Source organism: Hemiscyllium ocellatum, chromosome 7, assembly GCF_020745735.1.
Source record: "Hemiscyllium ocellatum isolate sHemOce1 chromosome 7, sHemOce1.pat.X.cur, whole genome shotgun sequence".
NCBI lineage: Eukaryota > Metazoa > Chordata > Chondrichthyes > Orectolobiformes > Hemiscylliidae > Hemiscyllium > Hemiscyllium ocellatum.
The window spans coordinates 35,539,644-35,557,375 of record NC_083407.1 but is presented as its reverse complement, the minus strand read 5'-3'; the positions used below and the strand labels follow the sequence as shown (position 1 = coordinate 35,557,375).

General features: G+C 41.0%; 1 protein-coding gene across 1 annotated transcript in view; it reads right to left on the bottom strand.

The window, feature by feature from the left end:
- Positions 1-17,732, bottom strand: part of LOC132817331 (low-density lipoprotein receptor-related protein 1-like) — a 1,680,787-nt gene that overhangs the window by 130,875 nt on the left and 1,532,180 nt on the right. Inside the window, exons 69-70 of the mRNA XM_060827740.1 lie at positions 9,726-9,842; positions 4,664-4,770 (exon numbers count right to left, since the gene is read on the bottom strand). Coding sequence (XP_060683723.1) covers positions 4,664-4,770; positions 9,726-9,842 — 224 coding nt within the window. The remainder of the gene's footprint in view (positions 1-4,663; positions 4,771-9,725; positions 9,843-17,732) is intronic.

Sequence of the window (17,732 nt, the reverse complement as noted above, 5' to 3'; positions counted from 1 at the left end):
GGGATGTTCACTGCATCCACATCTTGCATTACCCTATCTTGCCTTTAAATGTTTTGCCCCCTCAGCAAGAGATACCAAGCTTATTTTAGTTACCGTCATGCCTTGTCATCTAGCTCATACACAGAGCCAGGAACTTTACCATGGGGGTGACAGCAGGCCTCAGCCAAGTCAAGGGTGATACCAGTCCAGGCTTTTCTTGGGGTAGTTAACATCAGCGTCCTTTCCACATATGGTGTGAGGGGTTGAATGTTGTGTAGCCCACTGACCATCTTGACTCATTGTGTTACTGTGGATCTTTTGCTTATCAAAATAAGACAGAACCAGGTATTATAAATTACAAAAATGGGTGACACAGCCATTCCTGTTGGTGAAGGTGGGGAGGTATTCTGATTGAGTAGTTAGGCCGTGATGACAGAGGACATGCAGGGTTAATGGTGTCAGAGACTGGGGTGGGTGATAGTGAGGAGAGATGTTATAAATGTGGGGAATACAGGAGAAGCCCAGGAGGTTGAACACCATTTGTGGATAGAAAAGTAGAATAAATGTTTCAAATCTAGTATGAATTTCCTTCAGAATTGAAAGTGGTGAAAAGTGATTTTTTCCTGTACTTTTCACAGTCAGAGGATATCCAAAATTAACATGGGAATGTAAATATTGATGAAAGAGAAAAACTGATGTAAATTTGGTCGAAATTAAAGTGTGAAACAGAAAAGATGGATCCTCTGTGCTAAGATTAGAGTAAACAAGATGCAAACAAGACAAGGTTGTCAGGTGATGGTGGAGAGGGAGAGAGAATGTAAGAAAAAGGGAGAACACACATAATGCAGTCCATTTCTGAAGTTGTTGAATTCAATATTGAGACTTTATGGCGATACAGCACCTAAGTGAAAATGACATGTTGTTGCTGAAGTTTGCATTGAGCTTCATTAGAACAGGCCCAGGACAAAAGTGTTAGTTTATTGTAATGACAAGCAACTGAAAAATCAGGGCCTTTCTTATAAACAGAGCAGAGGTGTTCCAGACACTCATCACTCAGTTTGCATTTGATCTCACCAATGTAAAGAAAAAACATAATGTCAGTAGACATTACAGTAGACTAGATTGGAAAAAGTGCAAGCGGAAGTTTAGTTGACTTGGAAGGCGTGTTTGGGGCCTTGACAGTGAGGAGGGAGAAAGTGAACAGGCAAGTGTCACATCTTCAGCAAATGCATAGGAAAGTGTCATGCGAGAGTGAGGAAACATTAGGAGTGACAGAGGTGTTATGGATTCTGGATTAGTGGTGCTAGAAGAGCACAGCAGTTCAGGCTGAAGGGCTTTTGCCCGAAACGTCAATTTTACTGCTCCTCGGTTGCTGCCTGGACTGCTGTGCTCTTCCAGCACCACTAATTCAGAATCTGATTTCCAGCAGTTGCAGTCATTGTTTTTACCAAGGTGTTATGGAGGCAACAGTTCCCATGGAATGCTGACAATGGAGGGGAGGGGAAGGTATATTTGATGCGAGAATTCTACTGGAGGTGGAGATGGGTTGGACACAACTGAGGGCCCTGTCAATCACAAAAGGAGGATCTTGGTGGGAAAAAGTAATTTCAGAGCTCCCCAGTGGAAGATGGCATTACCACAACAGATAGGATTTTCTTTTAAAATAATTTGCTAACTCACATCAGCAAACTCTGATTTCATACTCTCTTGGATCCATTTTAAACACCCAACTGTATCTACATAGGTGTCCAATCCAGGGAGTTTGTACCCAAAATATGTGTCTAATGTACGGTTGGGCTATAGTGCCAGAATAAACTAGGAATGATGAAAATGAAAATGAAAACTGGAACGTTGGAAGAGGTCTGTGATGCAATCTTGTTGCCAGACTGTTTAAGAGCAATGGGATGATAATGGTTGGCATCCAACAACTAAATTCAGGCAACTGATTTTACCAATTAAGTGGTCCACTTAAGGGGCATCTTCATGGGCACTATCCCAATTGCAAAGCATTTTGTCTGGTTGTGATAAAGACAAGAATTTTCTAATTCCTCTGAATCTTTGATCTTGCAAACTCAACATTTCTCACTGACAATGTAAAGACTGCAGAGCTGCCCTCCATCTGTTTGAAATGATCACATAGAGAGTCAGCTCATTGTCCTTAATTAGGTATGTATTGTCTCAATATAAGGACTGACATCTTTTGAAGAAAATCCTGGCTAATGTATTTGGTGATCATTGGAAGACAACTGAACAGGTTCAGAGTTAGGTTACTTGACTGAGCATTTTTATTTAACATGCAACGGCTGTAAGGATTTCTCTTAAGGCTATGGAGAGAATGAGGATAATAATTTTCTGGTTGCAATACAGCTCTGTTCTCTGTTAGCTGATTACTGGGCAATGTTGAAATGTTGATGGCAGTCAGGGAAAGTTCAGTCAGTCACATATCATCCTAAATGCAGGGTTGCATGGCAACAAATAGCCAAAACACAAAAACAAAGGGAGGTTGGTCAAGATTTTGTTTCAAACCATAAATTACTACCATTAAAATGATCAGTAGTTGGTTAGAAAGCTGTTATTTCAATTTCAAAGACGATGCATGGAATTTTTGGTTGTTAATAAAAATAACTCAACTAAAATTCTGAAAGGTTGCAGTGTTGGTTCACTGACTTTAGTACTAATATTCATTAATTTGTCCAACTTCAAGAAGTTATTCAAGAAAGTCAGCAGGTGGCAGCCTACAGCTAGCAATATGAACACTGTTACAAATAAAATCATGTGATCTTGGTCAGCTAGAACCCAGGTGAAAAACTCCTGATGCACATTTGGTTACATCATGATGTTCAGTGTAATCTTCGATTATTGACAAAGAACTACCATTAACTCTGGTTTTATTACAGCCTACTACTATCCCTGCTTGCATTATGAATAGTGATCCACCATCAAATCCAATATTCCACAGCATTGAACACCAAGACACAAAAAATATATTCTTTGTGAGGCAGTGTTAAGACTGATTCTGTCTTTTGTCTTGTTCCGGTTATCATTTTTAAAAATTAAATGCAATTGTGAAAGTGAACATTTTGAATTTTGTTCATTTGAATTTCAAAAAATTGTTTTCTATTCCAAATTTTTGTTGCATGGAAATCTCATTTTTGACAAAGTCGAATAGATAATAGTTGGGGGAGAAAGTTTAGCTGATTGACTAAGAGTACTATACTATATTGTCAAGCAGTATCAGGAGGAGACTGAAAACCAATTTGTAAATATGGGGGTTCTTAAAGATTTCAGTGCTGCAGATGAAGGGGTTTAACACAGCAGTTGAGACAGCAGCTGTTTCTATCAGAAATAACAGGGTGAAAGGTGGGCAGAATGCACAGAACGTCAACTGGAGATGCTGCTGAAAGAAGGCACTGAAAGGACACAAATGTTTGGAAGAAAGCTTTAAAAGTAATACTTTGCGGTTCAGGAAGTCATTTCAGATCAGCGAGGAAAAAGTGACAGACAAGCAGACTTCAGTGCAACAGTGTACGGTTGTTGAATTTTGAACAGGTTGACATTTATGACAGGAAGTCAAGGATGACATTGAAGAAATCCAGTTTCCAACAAACAAAAGAGTAAATAAGGAGTTCCCAACAGAGTGAGTGTTATAGCTGCGAAAAGGAACAGTTTTGCCGAGCTGGATATTTGCTTTCTTGTTGTGTATGTGGAGCTTTGAAGTCCAAATCGGCTTTGATGAGTACACAGTGTTATAACCAGCCTAGGGCAGAATATGGGGCAGAGGATCAGAGATTATGATAGGAACCAATCTGTCAAATGTTTATCTTTCTAACATTTAATTGGAGGGACATTTGACACATTCATGTTCTCCTGTTTGGCAGGTAGTCTAATAGCACAGATAGTAAGGAAAAATGGTGGAGAAGAAGAGATGAGTATGCTTACAATAAATATGGAAGTGTACTCAGTACCTAGGGCTGGGACAGAATGCAGATAAGGATGAAGATAGAGGGGATAAAGCAAACAATTCTGGATGACCATCAGGAAGGCTGATTTGATTAGCAACCTAAAATGGATTTGTTTCATTGGGACAGATTGGAGAGAAATGTCATGAATCTACAGAACTGAATAGCAAAAGCGGCAACTGAGCATTGTGTGGTCACGTAGATCAAATGATAAAGAAGAGGACAAATGGGATTTATTCACACATACACAGAATACTGTTGCAATCTTTGGCCAGACAGTCACAACATGTTAGGTAAAAACAATAACTGCAGATGCTGGAAACCAGACTCTGGATTTGTGGTGCTGGAAGAGCACAGCAGCTCAGGCAGCATCCAAGGAGCAGTGAAATCGACGTTTCGGACAAAAGCCCTTCTTTTGCCTGAAACGTCGATTTCGCTGCACCTTGGATGCTGCCTGAACTGCTGTGCTCTTCCAGCACCACTAATCCAGAGTCACAACATGTTGTTCTGAGGAAGGGTCACTCGACCTGACCTGAAAAATTACCTCTGAGTTCTCAACCATCTCCAGCCACACCAAGACTGATACTTTGTCAAGGCCATTGCTGGGTTTCCCGAACTAAATGGTTCCTTAATGTAGAGGTGAAATACTGGATTCATATTGCATGCAGACAATGGATCAACTGTTAGGTTCTCTAACTTAGATAAAGTAATGAAAGAAAACTTACTTCATCTGAACTATCAGAGCAATCATAATCTCCATCACATCTCCATCTGGCTGCAACACAACGACCATTTGCACAGGTAAACTCATTCATCGAGCAGGAGCGAAGTGCTAAGGTTTTAAAAATAAGCAATTAAAATGATTTAATTTAATAATTAATTTAATTCTATGGCAATGCTGTTCTATCATAGTCAAGAATTAAATGCAAACATTCTCATACCATTTTAAATTTTGCAACTATGTTGGTTACAATGAAATTTGAATGAAGCAAAATATCATGTCACTGAAGGTAGTTGAGTTTTGACAACTTCTTACGCATGAGTGCATATGCAATTACAAAAACTTCAGATGCAGTTTAAAAACTAATAAATATCTGAATTTTAAATTAGATGATTCAGAAGAGTGACTGAGTACAGAACTTGAAAAGAATTTCAAAATCTTCATAAATGTTAATAGTGCTTAGATGACTATTACTATAAGCATAGAGACTGATAACTTTTAACAACACATGAATGCCCCAGCAAGTAACCAAAATAACTATACAACAAGATTTCAGATTTTAAGAATAGCATACCAAAATCAATTTTGAACAAATGTTACTTTGCAGGCAATTAAGACATAAATTAGGGAGTTATTCCTACCAAAAGCCACATTTACACATCAATGCACAGTGAAATAATTTCTGAAACTTTATAGAAAGACATATCATCTGGTAGAATTTCTGCTTTGCATTTTAGTTAATTAACAGAATCAAATGTTAAGATTTCCACCACTAATTCTTATCTGACTACCAACGATGCATGATAATGGTGCCTGTGGGATCTTGCTGTGCACAATGTGGCAACAACAGACAGACAACAGACCAATATTTCTGATTGCAATTTTTTTTATGCTGTCCTAAGATTTTTAAGTGCATGAGATCAATATAAGCTGTTTATTTTTAAAGTACTGTTTTCTCAAGCAAACCATCTTACTTAAAAAAGCTATACATTGACAAAGAATATCTCCATGAAGGTAAAAAGCAAATAAACTGCCTTGATCTTTGTTAGATAATTGCCCTATGTTACAAACCCCGCAGAGTCAGGTAACTTTTATTATGGTGCTTGAATTTCCAAGCAAGCTACCAAACAATTAATGATGACATTTCTCATTTTAAGACTTACTGTGAGTAGTACACTCAACTTTGACCAAACATTACCTTGTTAGCCTTGAAAGAATTAAACTGTAGGAAAATAAATTTTCCTCACGAACAAATTAAAACAACCAAAATAGTCGATGTCTTTATGTCACTCCATGCTGTCATTAATGTGTAGTCTAGTTAATAAAATCCTAAATTCTTCATCAGTTGCTCTACTCCCTATTTTACCAGGTTGAGTCTTCTTTTAAAAGTCTCTTCACTCAATATGCTCAATGCAATTCAAGTGAATTTCAACTAAGTTAAAAGGTAACCACTTTATAAAGTTTGGTATTTGTAACAAATATGGGCTGAATTATATGAGCGATATTCCACAGCCTCTGAACTGTTGGGAGCCTGGCCAACTGCCCTGCAGCTATTTTATGCTCAGTTGAGTGCTGATTGGCTCAGAATGAGATTTCTGGCCAAGTTCAATAGACTAGCAGCTCTACAGTTCCAGCAGCATCAGGTTTGAAAGGTTGTCACTATTGTGAATACAGCCAGTCCCTGAAGAAGAAAAGGTTAAAGAGCATTGATGTCAGGTACATTTGGGTGTTAGCAAGGGCTTGCTGGCAAACCTCAATGAGGGGACTAAGTTTGAGATGCCAGGAGGGAGGGCTGCTTGGCCTTAGAAAGTGTCTCCAGGTCCTTTCTTGACACTAACTCCCACAGCGAACTCTCTGGGCAAACCGATGGTGTGGACTTTTGCCTGCCTTAGGCAGTAGAAGTGAAGTAGAAGTAGAAGAGGCAGTAGAAGCCTCCTCAATAAAATGGGAAATAGGTCTGTGATGAGCAGGAAGGCGGTGAAAATTTCTCATGAATCTTCATACATGACAGCAGGTGGGGGAATGGTGTAAATCCTAAGACCACTTGATTTACTTTAAGCATATGAACTGAATACACTCCAGGCTGAAACTACAGCCAACTATAAGTTTGAGCCCATCCGATCCTCCGTTGCCTGTATTCACACTAAAATTTTTAAAATCTCACACTTGTGTTCAACATGGTGCCTGAGTTTGCAATTTATGCAATCTGTTCAAGTTGTATTACCCTCTGAAATCTCTGTGGTCCTCAAATTCATCCAGCTTAAATCATCAGCAAAGTGATGGAAAATAATGCTGACATTGTCATGAAGTGACAATGGTCGAAGGAGCTGAATTCCAGAGGTCAAATAAGAGTCACTGCCCTTGGAAACAGGGCAATATTTAACCAAGGGTGGAATCAAGGAGCCTGATCTAAACTCATCTCAATAGGAATTGGGGATAATCTCCTCTAGATTGAGACGTACCTAGCACAAAGGAAGATGAATGTGATTGCTGCAAGCCAAATATATAATTTCCACGACAGCTGTGCTAAAGTCCCTGAGGTTAGTGTCCTGCACCACAGTGGCACAGTGGTTAGCACTGCTGCGTCACAGCGCCAAAGACCCGGGTTCAATTCCCACCTCAGGCGACTGATTGTGTGGAGTTTGCACGTTCTCCCCGTGTCTGCGTGGGTTTCATCCGGGTGCTCCGGTTTCCTCCCACAGTCCAAAGATGTGCAGGTCTGGTGAATTGCCCGTAGTATTAGATTAGGGGTATGGGTGGGCTGCGCTTCAGCGGGTCAGTGTGGACTTGTTGGGCCGAGGGGCCTGTTTCCACACTGTAAGTAATCTAATCTTCAGCAATAATGATTTACCTTTCGGTATAAGGCTGCAACTCCTCAGATACTGAACTAGCCCATGCTCACAAGCACCAAATTACAATTGAGGATGGAGCTGTTAAAGTGCCAGATTTTCTCCATCTCCAACAAGAAGGAATCTAACTGTAGTTCACTAGTTATGGACACAAAAATATACAGGACTGTATTTGCTCATCTTCCTTGAAGTCGTATAATTTATACCAGAACATGGATTTAGGTTATAGCTCTGCAATTAATTTTAGTTTCGCACTTGAGCCCCGCTCCTCCAACCGCCACCAAGACAGAACCCCACCGGTTCTCACCTACCACCCACCAACCTCCGCATACAACGTATCATCCGCCGCCATTTCCGCCACCTCCAAACGGACCCCACCACCAAGGATATATTTCCCTCCCCTCCCCTATCAGCGTTCCGCAAGGACCACTCCCTTCGTGACTCCCTCGTCAGATCCACACCCCCCACCAACCCAACCTCCACCCCGGCACCTTCCCCTGCAACCGCAGGAAATGTAAAACTTGCGCCCACACCTCCACACTCACTTCCCTCCAAGGCCCCAAGGGATCCTTCCATATCCGCCACAAGTTCACCTGTACCTCCACACACATCATCTATTGCATCCGCTGCACCCGATGTGGCCTCCTCTATATTGGTGAGACAGGCTGCTTACTTGCGGAACGCTTCAGAGAACACCTCCGGGCCGCCCGAACCAACCAACCTAATCACCCCGTGGCTCAACACTTTAACTCTCCCTCCCACTCCACCGAGGACATGCAGGTCCTTGGACTCCTCCACCGGCAGAACACAACAACACGACGGCTGGAGGAGGAGCGCCTCATCTTCCGCCTGGGAACCCTCCAACCACAAGGTATGAATTCAGATTTCTCCAGTTTCCTCATTTCCCCTCCCCCCACCTTGTCTCAGTCGGTTCCCTCAACTCAGCACCGCCCTCCTAACCTGCAATCCTCTTCCTGACCTCTCCGCCCCCACCCCACTCCGGCCTATCACCCTCACCTTGACCTCCTTCCACCTATCCCACCTCCATCGCCCCTCCCCCTAGTCCCTCCTCCCTACCTTTTATCTTAGCCTGCTTGGCTCTCTCTCTTATTCCTGATGAAGGGCTTATGCTCGAAACGTCGAATTCTCTATTCCTGAGATGCTGCCTGGCCTGCTGTGCTTTGACCAGCAACACATTTGCAGCTGTGATCTCCAGCATCTGCAGACCTCATTTTTTACACAATTAATTTTAGTGGAATACTAGCATACAGTTTTCTGGTTACTCACATTGTTGAAAAAATGGTAGGCCTGGCTTTCTAACCCCACATCTCTTTTCCAAATGTATGACTTGAAAATGTTGGAATGCTGTGACAACAGCTGCTGACCTTTTAGGCTCATAAAGCACACACTATACATGCTTAACCAAGCTAACTCATCATCATGGCAATGCAACCCTTACGAGTGGAATGCACCCCTTACACACTGGAAAGCAGGAAAGGATTGCCAGTTACCCAGGGGAGAAGCTTCAAATAGAAAAATAAATCTGAAATGATTGCAGTTTTTTAAAATGGTCATTTGGCTGCATGTTGCATTTTTGTGTTGGGAACATTGTGAAGTGGATGTAATCTCTTTCATGTTTTTTGCCATTCCATAGTCAATGCATGTCTGGCAGATTTAACTTAAGTGAATGCCTCAGTTGCTGAACAAGCTCTTCTGTGATGTTGCTTTTCCGAATGACTGTGGCGAAATCCAACTTTCCAACATTCAAATGTAACTGGAGTAAATTGATTTCAGAGTGTTCAGATTTCAAAGTGTTCAGATTTTAGCAAACAGTCTAAATTTGATAATTATAATAAATGTAAGTAGAAAAATAATCTCTCCTATTCCTTCCCTCAAATAGGTAATTATGTATTTGTTGAGTATTTATGTTAATATGTTATGGTTGCATCAACAATTCCCAGGTCGCAAAAGGCATAAGTCTACGTCTAATACAGCATCGTTTTCTGCATTGATTCAGCCCCGGTATCATCAAATTGTGTCTTCCTTCACTGTTTGTTCTTAAAGGTTATTCACTAAATTCCTAATCAAAGGATCTGCTCTGTGTTCTGCTGACAATTGAATTCTATGCAATCTGTAAGATGGCACTGTTGAAACTGGGAAAATGACTTATTTTCCCCCAAACCATTAATCAAGTATCAAAACAAATGATGAACTCACCACATGATTCTTCATCTGAGTTATCTCCACAGTCATTGTCATAGTCACACTGCCAATGACCAGGTACACAACGATTGTTCCTGCATCGGAATTGATATGGTTCACAAGTTCTTTCGTCTGAAAGACATTTAAGTAGTGGGATAATTGCCTTTTCACACTAGCAGTCTTTTCATCATGAAGTACATCTTACTTGATCAAATTACAAAGAAAAGCAGATCACTTTATTGTATCATTGGTGACAGACTGATATTAGAAACAAAATTTATTGGTCCCCTTGGTAGCTGGTGTGGGACTGGATGCTGTATAATGGAGAAGGTACACAGATAGATTTTCTGACTCCATTAAATCACACCAAAGTGGGAAAGGTCCAGATTTAACTTTCCCCTGACCAACGGTTGAGGAACTGACTTTTTTTAATTCCAAAAATATACTTTATTCATAGAAATCTTCGGTACCTGTACGTTACCGGTTGATGATGCCATTCAGATGTATACTGTCTTTATATTCAGAGAACAGACTGAGTCATTAGTGTTTACAATTCTGCATGCTAGCCATCCAGCCTCCTGGCATTTAGCTAAGGCTTCAGTGGAGACCAATTACTGAGTGGGCCCCCCCTTATTCTTTGGCAGGAGGACCTTACACGGTGGTCTCTCCCCACAATGTCTTGGTGGCAGCTGCCCCAAGCTTCAGTGTGTCCCTCAGCACATAGTCCTGGACCTTGGAATATGCCAGTCTGCAACACTCAGTTGGAGTCAGCTCCTTCAGCTGGAAGACCAGCAAGTTTTGGGCAGCCCAAAGAGTGTATTTCACCGAGTTGATGGTCCTTCAGGCACAATTAATGTTTGTCTCCGTGTGCATCCCAGGAAATGGACTATACAGCACAGTGTCCCACATCACGGAGCTGCTCAGGATGAACTTCGACAAGCACCACTGCATTCCTTTCCAGATTTCCCTTGCATAGGCACAGTCCAGAAGGAGGTGTGTGACAGTCTTGTTCACGCCACAGCCACTTCGAGGGCAGTGTGCAGTGGCGCAGAGAGTCCGGGCGTACATAAAGGATCTTACAGGCAGAGCCCTTCTCACCATCAGCCAAGCCATGTCCTTATGTTTGACTGGAAGTTCTGGTGATGAGGCATTCTGCCAAATGACTTTGACAGTTTGTCCAGGGAACCGCTCAACAGGATCCGCCCTCTCCTTTTCCTGAATGGTCTCAAGGAATAATGGTCAAAGGTATTTATCTTCACAAATTTCTCCATGAGGTTCAGGTGATACGGAAAGGTCCAAGTACTTGGAGCATTCTGCGGCAGCAAGGCTAGGCCCATCCTTCGCAATACTAGAGACATGGTAGAACCTCAGTACACAGTGACACCTAGTGTTTACATTCCAGGGATCCAGTTGAGGAATTGAAATGGTCAGTTGCATGCATGTGGGAAAATCCCCAGATAAATCCTGGCAGGCATTTCTGTGCCAGGTTGAGTGGGTGCTTAGATCTTTCAAATGGAGGGACATGCCAGTGGCAAGAAAGGTATCTACAGAAACTCAAACTGTGTGGTCCTTATAGCGACATACATACTTCTCTGACCCTTTCTCAGGTCTCTTGTGATAATTGCCTGTCACGGGAACCTGAATCATCCACATTGAAAAGCTCACTTCGGACACATAACAAGAGGTCACGAGAACCTGAATCATCAACATTGAAAGGCCCACTTCGGACACTTAACAGATAAACCTATTTGAAGTTTGCACACTAACCCTATGCTATTGTATGCTAACAATATTAAATGCGACCTTTAAACAAGCATGTGTTAAATGCTGACCGCGGCACGATTTTAAGCGGGTGTAAAACAGCTGATCCCAGTCCTTAGAACTAGTGACGTAATTGCTTGACAAACTTTGTAAGGGATATAAGCAGAGCTTCACAGCAGGCAAATCGCTCTTGCCACTAGCTGACAGGAGACACTGAACCAATGTAGCTTCGGCTACTGAACCAAAACAGGCTTGCTACAAAAGACACATTTGTGCATATTGAACCAATATCAAAAGATCTCAAACAAGAGACAACTAACTTTCAGCCTGCTCAAAAGATCCCCCTGAGGGACACTTAGGGAACTAAGCTCTGCTTTATCCTAGGTAAACTCGACCCGCGACTTTGAATCGGAACTTTGACTTAAGAAGAATCTAAGAAACTAAAGTAATCTTGACTCGCGACTTTAAATCGGGATTTTGAGCTAAGAAAATCGTAAGGCTAAGAGTGAGTAACTGTAGATTGATTTCTTTTTTATGTTTCAATAAATCACATTTTTAATTTACATACACACACGAATCGCCGAACAGTTATTTGATTAAGATATATTGGGATTATTATTGTGAAGTGTTAAGAACTACAGACGGTAGGAAGGTGCTTGGTTGGCCCAAGGCGAGCCGCTCTCACTCATAGGTGAAAGGGGTAATACTGAAGGATGACCTATAGACCTACAATAAAGCCTAACCGGGTTGGAAGTTTCTAGGACCAGACAGTAGTTAAAATTCTCACCAAGGGTATTCACTACCGGTAACGGCCTCACTGAAGGTACGGAGGAATAATCCCTAGGCTAAGCGAGATAAACTAGAGTTACCCACCTAGATAATATAACATGCCTGAGCATTGTCTAGCATATTGCTGAATGTGCAAATAGGCTAGCACATGTCATTACAGGAAATGATGTGATTTATAAAATGATTTAATATTTGGAACAATGCTAATCAGCAGATGTAACATATTTTGAAGAACATACCTGAAAAAAATTTACCATTAATAAACAACCCTTCATCTATTTTACCAGTTATTGCTCCAGTTTTGGAAAGTTTATGTTGTGGACATAAAAGATGCAGGGCATCCCTGAGATCTGGGGATCCAACAATGACCTTTGAAGTGTTACAATATCAACAGAGCCCACAGTATCCATTGATGTTGCTACTCCAGCATCTGCAGGCCTCACCTTCTCCATTACAGAAAGTTTGATTACTTGGCAACTCTTAGGGCTGGGATAATAATCTTGAAAGTGAAATTTGTGTGGGAAACACAGCCCTACAAGAAACAGGAACCCTAGTAGCAGTAGTCAGCTGACTAATTGGGATTTACTCAAAATAATGGTCACAGTAAAGTTCCCACCAGTTCTCTAGCTGGCGGATGGTTCACTGCTGCAGCCATTAAAGTTCTACTCTCAGTGTCCGATAATATCTATGTGAGGTCTGGTAACAACAGCAGTACAAATCATCATTTATCGATAAAAATTTCACATCTCCAGCACACTTCATTCAGAAAGTAAGGAGACATAGGATACAGGGAAAGTTGGCTGTCTGGATACAGAATTGGCTGGCCCAAAGAAGACAGAGGATGCCACTTGATGGAAAGTATCCAGCCTGGAACTTGGTGAACAGTGGTGTTCCACAGAGATCTATTTTGGGACTCCAGCTCTTTGCAAATTTTATAAATGACTTGGAATAGGAAGTGGAAGGATGGGTTAGTAAGTTTGCTGACAACACAATGGTTGGTGGAGTTGTGGATAGTGTGGAGGGCAGCTGTAGGTTGCAATGGGTCATTGACAGGATGCAAAGCTGGGCTGAGAAATGGCGGATGGAGTTCAACCTGGAAAATTGTGAAGTGATTCATTTTGGAAGGTCAAATTTGAATACAGATTACAGGGTTAAAGGCAGGATTCTTGGTAGTGTGGAGGAATAGAGGTAACTTGGGATCCATGCCCATAGATCCTCAAAGTTGCAACCCAAGTTGATAGGGTTGTTTAAAAGGCATACGGTGTATCGACTTTCTTTGGCGGGGGATTCAGTTTAAAAGCCGCAAGGTTATGCTGCAGCTCTATAAAGCCCTGGTTAGGCCACGCTTGGAATATTGTGTTCACTTCCAGTCACCTCATTGCAGGAAAGAGGGTGGAAGCTCTAGAGAGGGAGAGAGGAGATTTACCGGGATGTTGCCTGGACTGAAGGGCATGTCTTATGAATAAAGGTTGAGGGAGTTCGGGGTTTTTTCTTTGGAACGAAGAAGGATAGGAGGTGACTTGATAGAGGTGCATAAGATGATGAGAGACAATGATAGAGTGGATAGCCAGGGTGCAAATGGCTATGATGGGGGCATATTTTTATTGGAGGAAGGTTTAGGGGAGACGTCAGATGTCGGGTCTTTACACAGACAATGGTGAGTGCATGGAAATGCACTGCTAGCAGTGGTAGTACAGTCAGATACATAAGGGATATTTAAGCAACACTTAAAGAGGTGCATGGATGCGATAAAATGACCGGTATGTTGGTTAGTTTGATCTTAGAGTAGGATAAAAGGTCGGCACAACATCGTGGGTCGAGGTCCCTATACTGTGCTGTACTTTTCAATGTTTTATGTTCAAGACATAATAATTAGATGGCTGTTCTCTGTGTGATCAGCTGTGCATAAAGATGGGCTTGTTTTCTAAAGGGCTCTTGTGATGCAGTGGTAATGTTCCTACCTTTAGGCTAGAAGGCCTGGGTTCAAGTCTCATATGTATTGCAACATAACTGAACAGGTTGATTAAAAATTTCTGCATTTTAATTGGAGACTGACAGTAGATCAGTGTAATAATAAAAGCCTGAAATAAGAAAATTCAACTGTTTAACACTTACTTTATTCCCGTCACATTTTGAGAAGATCACATTAAAATTTACAAGTATAAACATATCTTGATTTGATATAAAACTCAGCAGATTTGCACTTCTTTTTTGCCAAGGAATGGTTGCTTTCCACACAACGGAGTTTTTTTATTATTAATTAGTTATTCAGAAGATATCCCCATGTTCTAAATGACTTGCAGGGCAAACCATTTCCCATGGATAACATATTTCAGTAAGGCAACAGAAATATTTTATTATAGCATATATCTGGCATTTATGAACACAAAACTCTGGAAATTGTACCGCATTTGTGATGCGTTATTTATTAACTGTTCCACAGCGTTATAGTGGAGAATTAATTCTATGTCACTCATCATCAGAAAAAACATGATTCCAAATGACTGTATGTTTGACTCCCTCATTTTAATATAGTACCAACAAGTTTACAAGGAAATATATTTAGTTTACAAATGCGCTGTATAAGAAATATCATATACAGACAGCATTATGGCTCAGTGGTGAACACTGCTGTATCACAGCACCAGGGATCCAGGTTTGATTCCGGCCTCAGGTGACTGTGCGGAGTTTGCACATTCCACCCGTGACTGTATGAGTTTCCTTGCATTATAAAGAAACACTTTTAGTTTACAATTATGCTGTATAAGAAATATCATATACTCCCAGCACAGATGGCTGGGAGACAGTCCAAAGATACACAAAGGTAGTTGAACTGACCAAGCTAAGTCACCCATAGTGTTCAGTGATGTGTAAGTTAGTTGCAATAAGGGAAATGTAGAGTAATAGGGGAGGGGAATGTGTCTGGGTGGGTACTGTTCGGAGGGTCGGTGTGGACTTGTTGGGCTGAAAGGCCTGTTTCTACATTGTAGGAATTCTAATTCTAACTCAATAAGGTGATCGAGTGTCATTGTAATAATGTGTTATTATTAGTTATTAACTGGTTATTATTTATTAACTTGTCTCTCAGTCAAAAACAGCTGTTGAAGTGATGTGAATACACATCAGTTCCTTTCCAAATGAACAATTTATAAAGATTGCTGATGTATCTCTACAGTAAAAATACCAGTGTACTGTCTTGGACATTTTTGCTTTGGAGTCTGAATGCTGGAAAGGAACTTTGTTTTGCACTGCAATTGGTGAGATTATCTGATGAGTGCAGACTGTTACCCAAAAGAATGAGGTTCATGTTCTTTGCTGCAATTGTCTATTAAAGTGCAGCAATTAGATGTAAATGAACTGTGGCACTCCAACACCCATCCTCTAATGATCACCAGCATTAGCAGGAATGAACTGCTTGTCACACTGTTTTGCTTAACTATGTAAATGAGCAAGAGCAGGTCAGGAAAATGGGAAACTTTTCTCCACAAGATAATTCTTCAATTGCTGTGACTGTGGTTTTGCTCTCACGCCTGAAAAAAACAACCGCTTGTTTGCAATGCCATTTACTGCAACTTTCTGAAACAGATAGTGAGTTAATAATTCTAACTATATGCCAAATTTATTACTGTGACCAATTCACATTAAATAGGTGATGGCAACCAAGTTTGGCCGAGTGAAATAGAATTTAGTCCACGTATTAATAACTACTATGTATGATTGCCCATTTCTTAGTCCATGCATATTCACTTTCCTCGGATAAGTTATTGGTTTTCTCCAGAGGTTTGCCTAAGCTCTATTTTTAATGTGAAAATTGTTTTTAAAGAATATCTCAGCAACTTTGTCAAAGGTTTGAGTCTAGCAGAAAAGCTTTGCCAGCTGTTCCTGTTCCTCATCGGGCATGTACGATGTTAATAGAAAGGCAAGATTTAGCTCAATGTTCAACATGAAAAAAGGTCAGGGAAATGGATTCCATCAAAATGTTTGCTGTGTGGAATTTGAAGGTAAACAAAATTGCAGTATAACTGAAATTCCTGTACTGAACACGAACCAAGCTACAGCAGAAGAATATAGATGGACACTTCCAGAAACAGACATGTTAAACTAGTTCAACTAAGCCCCACTCTCTGCAACTGGATCTTCAGTTTCCTGAGCCACAGGCCATAATCAGTGAAGATTGAAGATAATATTTCATCCTCACTAACATTCAGCACTGCAGCACCCAGGGAGGCGTACTCAGCCCCCTACTGTACTCACTGTATACCCATGACTGCATTGCCAAATACCATTTACATGTTTGCTGATGACACCACCATAGTCAGTCAAATCTCATCTGGCAACAAAACAGACTACAGATTGGAGGTGGAAAATTTGGAAAAATGGTGCATTGAGAGCAACTTAGCTTTCAATGCCGGCAAAACCAAGGAACTCATTATTGACTTTCGGAGGAATGTTACTCATGCCCTCCTACACATCAACAGCACAGAGGTGGAACAGGTGGAGAGTGCCAAGCTCCTGGGAGTGGGCATCCACAACAAGCTTTCTTGGACTCTTCATGTAGAAGCACTGGTTACAAAGGCCTAACATCTCTTCTTCCTCAGGCAGCTGAGGAAATTTGGTGTGGCGGTGAATACCCTTGCCAAACATTGAGAGCATTCTGGCTTGATGTATCAGTATCTGGTGTGGCAACTGTACCACTCAAGATTGGAGATGGTTACAGAGAATGGGAACTCGGCTCAGACAATCACAAAGGCCAACCTCCCATCTACAGAATCCATCTACCAGGCCCGCTGTCAAGGAAAGACCGTCGACATTCTCAAAGATCCATCCCACCCTGGCAATGTTTTTCTACAATGTCTACCATTGGGGAGAAGGTACAGAAGCCTGAACATACGCACCAGCTGGTTTCAAAACAGTTTCTACCTGGCGATGTGAAAATGTGTTACTGACTTAAAGAATAGAACTATTTTAAATAACTATCTTTCGATTATGTTAATTATGTCCATAGGGGAGTTAATATCAGAAATAATTAAAGTCAAAGAAGTTATAAAAGACTCAGTGGATTTCATTAAAAATCATCAGAACTTTAAATAATGTTTCTGAGGGACCATTCTCATCTTAAGTACTTCAACGTTGATTCTGTATAATGAGTAAAGACTTGTACTTTTTCTTTGGTTAAAGCAGATTTTATTTACAAAAAATATTACATTGGCTAACCCATGTCAAACAGAATAATCCCTGCATAAGAATTATTGAGCTCAAAGGCATAATCAACAATGGGCTTTCATTATCAAACAAACTAAACCAGAGATCCAGGATGAGTATTTGTGTCCTGGGGAACTTTGTTCCAGTGGAGGAGATATTTCTTCAGACCTCAAACTCCAACCTCTTTTCTAAGAATTTCTACTTCCTTCTTTTCAGATGCGCATTCAAAACTTTCTTTGCTCAGACCTAAATAGTCACCCTTCCTAATAT